At 52.0% G+C, this 8,654-nt stretch overlaps 1 protein-coding gene and 1 long non-coding RNA gene across 2 annotated transcripts; one reads left to right on the forward strand and one right to left on the reverse strand.

The window, feature by feature from the left end:
• Positions 1-1,032: 1,032 nt before the first annotated feature.
• On the forward strand, positions 1,033-6,467 carry LOC120508055. Its single transcript, XR_005628905.1, has 3 exons — positions 1,033-1,504; positions 1,806-1,816; positions 6,457-6,467. It is a non-coding gene; the product is annotated as an uncharacterized LOC120508055 (long non-coding RNA).
• Positions 2,008-7,772, reverse strand: LOC120508054 (C-factor-like). The gene is made up of 6 exons (XM_039721346.1): positions 7,522-7,772; positions 7,030-7,081; positions 3,744-3,931; positions 3,214-3,370; positions 2,439-2,551; positions 2,008-2,121 (listed from the first exon to the last, which is right to left on the reverse strand). The coding sequence occupies exons 1-6, from the start codon at positions 7,663-7,665 to the stop codon at positions 2,008-2,010; spliced, it is 768 nt and encodes a 255-aa protein (XP_039577280.1). The 5' UTR covers positions 7,666-7,772.
• Positions 7,773-8,654: the final 882 nt, after the last annotated feature.

Raw genomic sequence — 8,654 nt, forward strand, 5'->3', positions numbered from 1 at the left:
GACTCCAGCTCTTCTCCCTGAGTAGCAGCAGGGAACACATGTGATGAACTGACCACAGCCCCCATTCCCTGCCTCCCTGCACTGCTGAGCAGGGGGAGGTAGAGCTGGGAAGAAGGGAGCAGTGGAGGGAAGGTATTTTTAAGATTTATCTTACTTTTCATTATCCTGCTCTGATTTTGTTAGTAAGAAATTCAGTTAACATCCCCAGTTTGAGTCTGCTTTGCCTGTGATGGTATTTGGTAAGTGATTTCTCCTGGACCTTATCTCAGCTTGTGAACCTTTGTTACATTTTTCCTCTCCCAGTCCAGTTGCAGAGGGAAGTGATAGAGTGGCTTTGGTGGATGCCAGGCATCCAGCCAGGGTCAACTCACCACACACACCGAAGAATAGGCAGCAGGGTTTGCTCTTACTGACAAAAGCTGATTTATTTGGAAAGGTTGCATTTGGATGGAGGATCAGATCTCCTGAACAGCTCATCATTGTTCAGTTGCAAAGCAAAGTTGGAGCAGCATCTCCAGCTGGAGCAGGAGAGGTTCCAAAAGCTTATGCCTCCTAGTCCTGCCCAATCACATCCCATATAAGTGGTTATTAATTACTTTAACTACCAACACAACATCTCTGAACTATCTTAAATGTGTATATTCCACTGTGGCAAATGGGGCAGGGATTATTCTTCTATCACACTTAAACATTATAGGTGCTGTTAGAGCAGACTCTGAGGAAAGGGGTCACTCTGGTCAGCCCTGGAGGGTTTTTCCAGTGGTCCTGGAGGGTTTCTAGGTTTCTCAGCCTGTTCTTGTGGCTAAGGAATGCTTGTCTGTCCTGGCTGCTCCATCCTCAAGTCCTCAAGGGGCATTCACCTGTCCTGACTGCTCCATCCCCAGTCCTGGCTTAGGCATTGCACAAACTAAGGCCAACAAACTGCACTGTGCAGAGTCAGGCGAGTTCAGCCTCGCCTGCCTGACCTTGGGCAAGGGGAGGGACAGGCCTGGGATCCCAAGAGGGAGGGAGGTGGTGGAGAGGGTGTCGCACTGCAAGGACAGGGATAGTGCTGCCCCCGAAAACCAAAAGGCTCAGGTTTGGTAGAGCAGGGAAGGTGCATAAAGCAGCACTCCTGACACCTAGCCCAGGGCATTCCCTGCCTGGGCAGGACACTTGGCTCTCTTTCTGTCATTCCACAGCCAGCAGGAAAAGTGGATCATGGGTATGGACCGGAGCCAAGAGATTGAGGTGCAGGCAGAGAATTTCCGAGAGCCACGAGCTGATGCAAGTCCTCATGGGAACATGTGAGATAACCAAGTAGCAAAAGGCACTGGCAGAGTCCAGGCGAGAGCAGTGCAGCCACAGCCAGGGCAGCATGGCAGGGCTCCACGTCCGCTCCCTTCTGGTGACTGGGGCCAACCGAGGCATCGGCCTGGGGCTCGTCCAGCATTTCCTGAGGATGCCAAGCCCACCTCAGTGGATCTTTGCAGGCTGTCGGGACCCCAAGGGACAGCGAGCACAGGTGAGACTGGGCAGGGGGAAACGGGATCAGGAACAGTGTTTGCAAGGGGCTGGAGCTGCAGCACAGGTCAGCTGGCTTGGGACACCATAGAATCAGTTGTGCATGGGATACGTGGAGAGGAGAATGGCACAAGGCATGTATAGAAGGCACAGAGCCCCACTGATGTGTCAGCTGGAGCTGGTGTTGGACACAAAGTGATGCAGGGACAGAGATGGAGTGGCATGGGCTCTGCCTGGGAAAGGCTGATCCTCTGCACAGCCCCTGCAGCCTCTCCATGCCTACACTGTGCCCTCTGTTTCAGGAGTTACAGAAGTTTACTGAGGTGAGCGGTACAGAGGGAACACAGGGAACACATGGTGTGGGAAAGGAGAGAGGCTGTTTCCCAAGCCTATTCCCTCTCCCCAGCAGTGTGGAGAGGGCTGAGGGTGAGCAGGGGTGACCACGCAGTGATGAGCCAGTGAGCAGAGTCTGCAGCATGGCAAGAGGTGCCATCCATTTGTCCATCACCAGGGCAGGCTGTTCCCTTCCCAGTCGAGGAAGGCTCCAGAGGTGTCCTGTGAGAGGCTGGCCAGCACAGTCAGGATGCCCCTCACACTGTGCTCCACTGGCAGTGGTGCCTGTAGAAAAGGACAATGAGCTATAACAGAGAGCAGTTCTTAGGGAGGGTGCATGCCCAGGAGCAGCATCCATGGTGCTCATGGGAATATTTTTTCCTTATTGCTACACCTCTCCAGGCTGGCTTGGGGAGACAGGGCTGGCTATCCCACGTACTCAGTATGTTGCAGCTTGCTGCCTGCTCTCTGCCTGCTGGCTGCCTGCTCTGCTCCAGAAGATGGTCCTGGCAGCCCACAGCACCCCTCAAGTTCCCCTGCCCTCCCCAAGACATGGGGATTCAGTGGAGGTCCTGCTGACCCTCCCCTGCACAGCCCAGTACCTCCTCTGTGCCCATGTCAGTCTTCACCCAGCCAGGATGGATGGCCACGCACAAGATCCCCTTGTCCTGGAGTTCTGCAGCCAAACACCTCGTCACCATGTTCTGGGCAGCCTGGAAGAGGCACAGCCCTGCCAGCACAACCCAGGGACAGGGTATGCAGGACAGGAGACATTTCATAGCCACAAAATGTCTGTGGAGGTGGGAAACCTCACCCAAGTTGGGCTTGGTGGGAGGGGATCCTGCCTCCACTCTGATTACCAATGGAATGAGTGACAGCCAGCAGGTCCCATGGCACTGTGACTGCCCTCTGGGGAAGCTGGAGCAGGGTCCCTCTGCTGAGAGGAGAGAGATCTTCTGAGCCCCTGCAGGACTGGCTTTCCCCTGCCCAGGCTGAGCTGCCTGAGGGGCTGGGGGTCACAGGAACCAGCTGCCCTCTCCCTTCAGCTGGGGGATGTCTGGTCACAGGTGGGACTGAGGGACACACAGAGCTTGGGCAGAGCACTGGGATCCTGCCCTGGGCTCAGACTGGGGCTTTGAGACTGGGCGTGGAGACAGAACAGAGAGGCATCAGCTGCCAGGTCCTGTGACAAAGCATCAGCATGACCTGCTGGAAAGGCTCAGTCCTGGCTGCTGCTTTCCCAGTCTCTGTGCTTCCACCTGGGATAACCAGGCAGGGGGTGGGTGGCCGGGCCAGGGGGTGACCCATGGGCTCCCTCCCCTCCAGGGGCACCATGCCTGGGGCAGCATCTCCAGCACCTCCCCTGGCACCTCCCCTTACTGGCCCGGTACGGGTACATGGGGGCCTCTGGCACGCGGAGGCACAGCCCGATGGAGCCCAGTTTGGAGGAGATGTTGATGACAGCAGCCCTGCTGCAGCTCACACCCTCCTTTCCTGTGCCCTTCGCCGCCTGCTCCAGGAGCGGCAGAAATTCCTGATGCAGAGACATCAATGCTTCATTAACATGCAACAGAAGCCCAATTTGGGGACCATCCTGGAGGGCTCTGTCACAGACTGTAGACAAGCAGCTGGACAGACACTCCTGGCAGAAGTGCAGGGATGGGGAAGATGCCCCAAGGAGGGGCCCTGCAGGCTCCAGCCTGTCCCATCCCCAGGAAAGGAGTGAGCTGGCACAGTGAGCCTGGTACAGGCAGCCACTCCAGGTGGGGAAGAACGAAGCACAGGGGATGCTGGGCTGGGTTAAGCTGCTGAGCTCCTCTGGGTAGGCAGGGGAGATCCATGGAAGCCCTTATTCCTGTCAGGAAACATCTTCACAAGCAGGAGAAACGCAAAACATCCAGACATACCTTGACAACCTGGAGTGGCCCAACCACATTGGTAGCAAACACGTCGAGCATCTCCTGCGAGTCCAGGGAGCACAGTGTGGCGTGGGAGCTGATGCCTGCGTTATTGATGAGCAGGTTCAAGCCCTGATCCTTCAGATGGTACCCCACAGCCTGCATGGCCCTTTGGATGCTGGGCAAATTCACTGTGTCTGCCAGGGACAAAGCAAAGTGAAGAATAGCTCTGATGGGTCACACAGCATGCACTGGAAATTGTGCTGTGGCTGGAACCATCACTTCTTATCCAGAAAGGATGCAGCTGGTTTAGCAGATTAAGCACATTGGAATGAGCAGCAGTTTGTCCTCACCTCTGCAGCCTCAGCTGAATTAAACCTTAATTCAAGTCATTTTGGGTCATGTGGGGGCTACTGGTAGGAAAAACTTGTCTGTATTTGCTTTCTGTATTCAAGGAATTTATGATTGTACAAGGGATGCTTGATCCTTGCACACTGAGACTCCCAAGTTAACTTCCACAAGGAGCCATTTTTTTCTTCATGCTGTTACCCACAAGGTTTTGGAGCTGACAGATGAGCTGAGGTGAGCACAAATAATAAAATATTTGGGATGTAGCCTGAAGTATTTGGTTGCAGGCTCTGAATCTGAACTTCCCTATCCCGACTGAGTTGTGGAGACAACCCCTCTCAAGTAACAAGGCACAACTGAAATTGGGCTAACAGGGATAATAAGCATTCCCAGTGCCTTCCTCTTTGCTTAAGTATTGGTATAGCTTTTGAAATTCTGCCATGCTTTAATTGCAGGATTTTTTTGACTTAGGCAATAGGTAGTGTTTTTTGTGTCCAGCTGTCAGGGTTGCTTGTTAGGATTTACATCCTGTCTTGGATACTCACCAACAGAAGTGGCCATAGTTTGTTTGTTTAAAAAGGTCATCTAAATACATTCAGAAAGTGAAATGGGCTGGTTAGGCCAACATTAAACTTTATATACTGCCTTTTAATACCTCAGGTATACCACAGAGCCCTTAAAACCATGAATATTCACGTGTATGGGCAGGTTGGAGTGTGCCCTTGCTCCCTGCACATTTCTCTGCCTGTTTTTTACAGATGCCAATGTGATGAGCCTGCTGGGAGTGGGGGACTGCAGATTACTTATTTTTTTGCAACACTTTGGCCCCTGAGCTGTGTTTCTGTTCTCATGCTAGAAAAGAGTGACTTAGCAAAGGTTTCCAAGGCTGAAGATTTCTGAAGATTACACTGATGGGCAGTAAAAAGATCCTTTTTCCAGGCATTTCTAATTAGCCTGATGTCTTTAGGGTGGTAAGCAAGTATGTGAATGGCATGGCACTTGTTGCTACCTTGTGTTGCACAGCACAGACCTTTGTAGAGGTGTCCTAAAAGCATTTGAGGGGAACACCATGGGATAATCTGCTGTGGGGCTGCTGGGAGGAGAAGGAGCCCTGGGATTCGAGAGGATATTGCATATCCAGTTGCAGGACAAATCACAGAGTGCTTTGGGGTTATTTCTTTGGATAACAATGGGATGAAGTTCAAGGTTCTGTCACTCCAGCACATGTGAGGGATCTTTTGGCCACCTGGTGAATGATTAACTGCTCTGTTTGGATTAAATGAGTCATTGCTCCAAGGCATGTGGGATCAACACATTTTTAGTCCTTAACCCACAAATTTGGTGAAATAACCAAATCTTGTCTCCCTGGAAGAAATAAGGGTGGGACAGAAAGAGAGAGAATGAAAAGAAGTGACAGATCTTACACATTTTTGAGGGTTTTTTTTAAACATTTCTTTCTGAAAAGTCCATCCCTGTTACTAGTTTGAAGACAATACTTCCTTATTATGGAGCAAGAGAGCTGGAAGCAACTTCTCTTTAAAAAAAAATATCTTGTTGCTCGGTATTTAAGCACTTTTAAGCTTATTTTGGGACTTTATTAACAATCTGGGGCTTGGGTTGTAGGTTTTCAGTAAAGATTGTTCATGTAGTGGCCAGTCCCTTGAGATGTCTCTTTTATGTTGGCCATGCTCTTCCCATCAGGTACTGCCAGTTAGGGCTCACAGGTCATTTATTTTTTATTACAGAGAAGGTATTTTCCTTTAATAATCTACTTAATAGCAAAAGAGAGATTTGCTGCCTCTTTGTAGTAAAGCCTGAATTCAAGAATGTCTTATTTTCTAAGAAATATTTTTTTAAAAAAAGAACTTGAACTGAAGTTGCTTGAACTTTTCAGGTGCTTTTAAACAAATAAACAGGTAGGTACTGATACAGAATAGCCTTGATTCAGTTTTCTTATTATTGGCTTCAATGAAATACAAATATTTAGAAGCTATGGCTGCTTCCCACCTCATGGTTTACACCAATGGCAATCCTAGTGCAGACACTTTGCCAAAACATTTATTTTGGCTTTAGATTTTCTTTTAATTCTTCATTAGTAAAAACAGCCCACACTCTCTCAGACACAGGGGAACACAGGAAATCTCTGTTCCTTGAGACATATCCTCAGCCTGGTGCTTCTGATCTCCCCACTCTTCACCCAAACACTGTTCTCCCCAGCCAGACCCTGTCCCTGTCCAGCACCCTGGAAGCTTCTTTCCTGTGAATACCCCAACTTTGCCAATTCCAAACGCCAGCCTGGCTGTTCTCCCTATGGTGCCTAGGTATATTTGCTGCCTTGTGCTTCTCCCAAATGCTGCTGAAAAAGGTCACTGAGTTTGGCCTACATCTATAGAAGGAGAAATGGCCAAGAGGACATCTCCCCAGTCCAGGCTGTGGACATCCCATGCCTCTGGGTCAGAGCATCAGCCTGGGATACCAGTCTGGGCAGATTTCCCATGTGCCATTTTTAGCTATTTTTTTCTCCCTTTTTTTACCTGAAAGAAATGCAAACCATGGCCACCTCCAAGCAGATCCCAAACCAACCCTCCTACTTAGGAACCATCCAGGCGGTTACTGTGCCGTGCCTTGCTTCACTTTGTGAACCCATGTGTCCCAGCCCAAAACCTGGGCACTGTATTTAGCATCTTTGGGAAGAGACGTCATGCCTTTCCCATGAAACTTGCTCAGCTGAGATGTCTGGACCCACCTCTGCCTCCTCTGAAGCCAGTTTGACTGCTCCAGCCAGGGCACAGCTTAATTTGCAGGGAGAAGCTTGCCCAGGTGTGCATGGATCCCTCCCCACCTGGCAGGGCTAGAGCTTCCTGCAAAAGCTGCCCCTGCTCCCACCTCCAAAATCACCAGAGAGCTGGAAGCAATGCTGGGTGCAAGGAGAAAGGTTGCTCCATACCTAGCTGGACCAGTTTGATGCTGGAGTGCTGGGCAGCTAATTCTTGCAGGGCCTGGAAATAAAGTGATGGGGCAAAGGAGGAGATTAGAAGCCACTGGCTGCATGGTCAAGTGTCCCACCCCTGCTCCCAGGTCACTGAGCCAGGGTGGCTTTTCTTTCTCTGGGGAAAGAACACAGGGCCATTCCCAGTGCATGGGGTAGGGCAGCAACCCCAGCAGGAGCACAGTGCTAGAAACTGCCTCCCCTCCTGAGTGATCCCAGCACAGAAAAGGGGTTGGCCAGCCATGGGCACAGCCAGGAGCGAGTGCTGAAGACATGTCTGCCTCTCCAGCCTCATCCCACCCAGCCACACTGGGCACTGCCTAATCCAGGGAGCTGGGGGGGTTATGAGACCCCCAGAGCACTTCTGCCCCCACAACAGGGCTGTGGTGACCAGGGATCCCCTCTGCCCACCTGGCTCAGCACCGTCCCATTCCCCGTGCCCACACTGACCTTCCCTCTTGGACCCCTGGGGTCGCGGCAGGTGGCAAAGATGTGCTGGGGGGGCCGGGGGCTGGCGGCGAGCTGCCGCACCAGCTCCAGCCCGATGCCCCGGCTGGACCCTGTCACCAGCACGCTCCGAGCCAGCGCAGCCATGTCCCCAGCCTCTGCGCCGGGCGGTGACACGCGGCAGGGTTGCCGCCTGCTTGGCTTGAAGAGGAGCACGGCACAGCCCAGGGTGTGGCTCTGGGCACCAATGGGGATTGGGACAGGATCCAAACAGAGCCAGGGTCCCAAGAGGACCAAGGGCTCCCTGACATTTGGCACATGGGGCTGGATGTCTCCTGCACTGTCACTATGCTCCTCTAAAGCCCCAGCTCCCAGAATCTCTGTCACAGCAGAAGAGTCCACCTCTGGTGGTCCACCTCAGCTGGTCCACCTCTTCCACAGGCTTGGAAGAGCACTACGAGGAAAAGGAGAACAGGTTCAAATCTGGCTGTGACCAGCAATCTCCCAGTTTGGGGGATGAGTTTGGGAGAGTCGAATTATGAGACACTAAGCCCAGCCTGAGAAGCACATGGAGTGCAGTTTATGTGCTGCAAGTTCCACTCCTGACAACGCTTTCCCCCCAGAGCATCCAGAAACCAGCAGAGAAGGATTCCCCCCACTCCCTGCAGCCTCAACCACCGACTGCTGGGGCTTCAAGCTCACATCCTTCCTCCTTGCTGCAGGATAACGCTGGAAGCTTATAAGCCAAAGAAATGCCTGTAAAAGCAAGGCTGCTGCAACCCAGGCCAGCCTGGGGGCATGGATTTTTATCATGCAGAAGTGCTAAAAGAAGCAAAGGGCTGCCATGTAAACAGCCTCAGCTAAAACAGAAGAATTGAGGCAACATGAATATGAGGTGGGGGAGGAAAGAAGAAGAGAAAAGTAGTGGGGATGGGTCCATCCCATCTGGATGTGCCTGATGGCACATACCTGTTGCTCAGTGTGGCAGGGGGGACAGAAGTCTCTCTTCCCCAAGTAGCTGAGTGGGTCCACATTTGGCAATCACCAAAGAAACACTCAGGAGATGGTGAAGGGCCCCCACGTTTGGAAGATGAGCTTTCAGGTGACACAGATCATGAAGGGGAAGAAGCAGTGAT

The sequence above is a fragment of the Passer montanus genome, unplaced genomic scaffold (assembly GCF_014805655.1).
Source record: "Passer montanus isolate IOZ18808 unplaced genomic scaffold, ASM1480565v1 scaffold45, whole genome shotgun sequence".
Classification (NCBI taxonomy): Eukaryota; Metazoa; Chordata; class Aves; order Passeriformes; family Passeridae; genus Passer; species Passer montanus.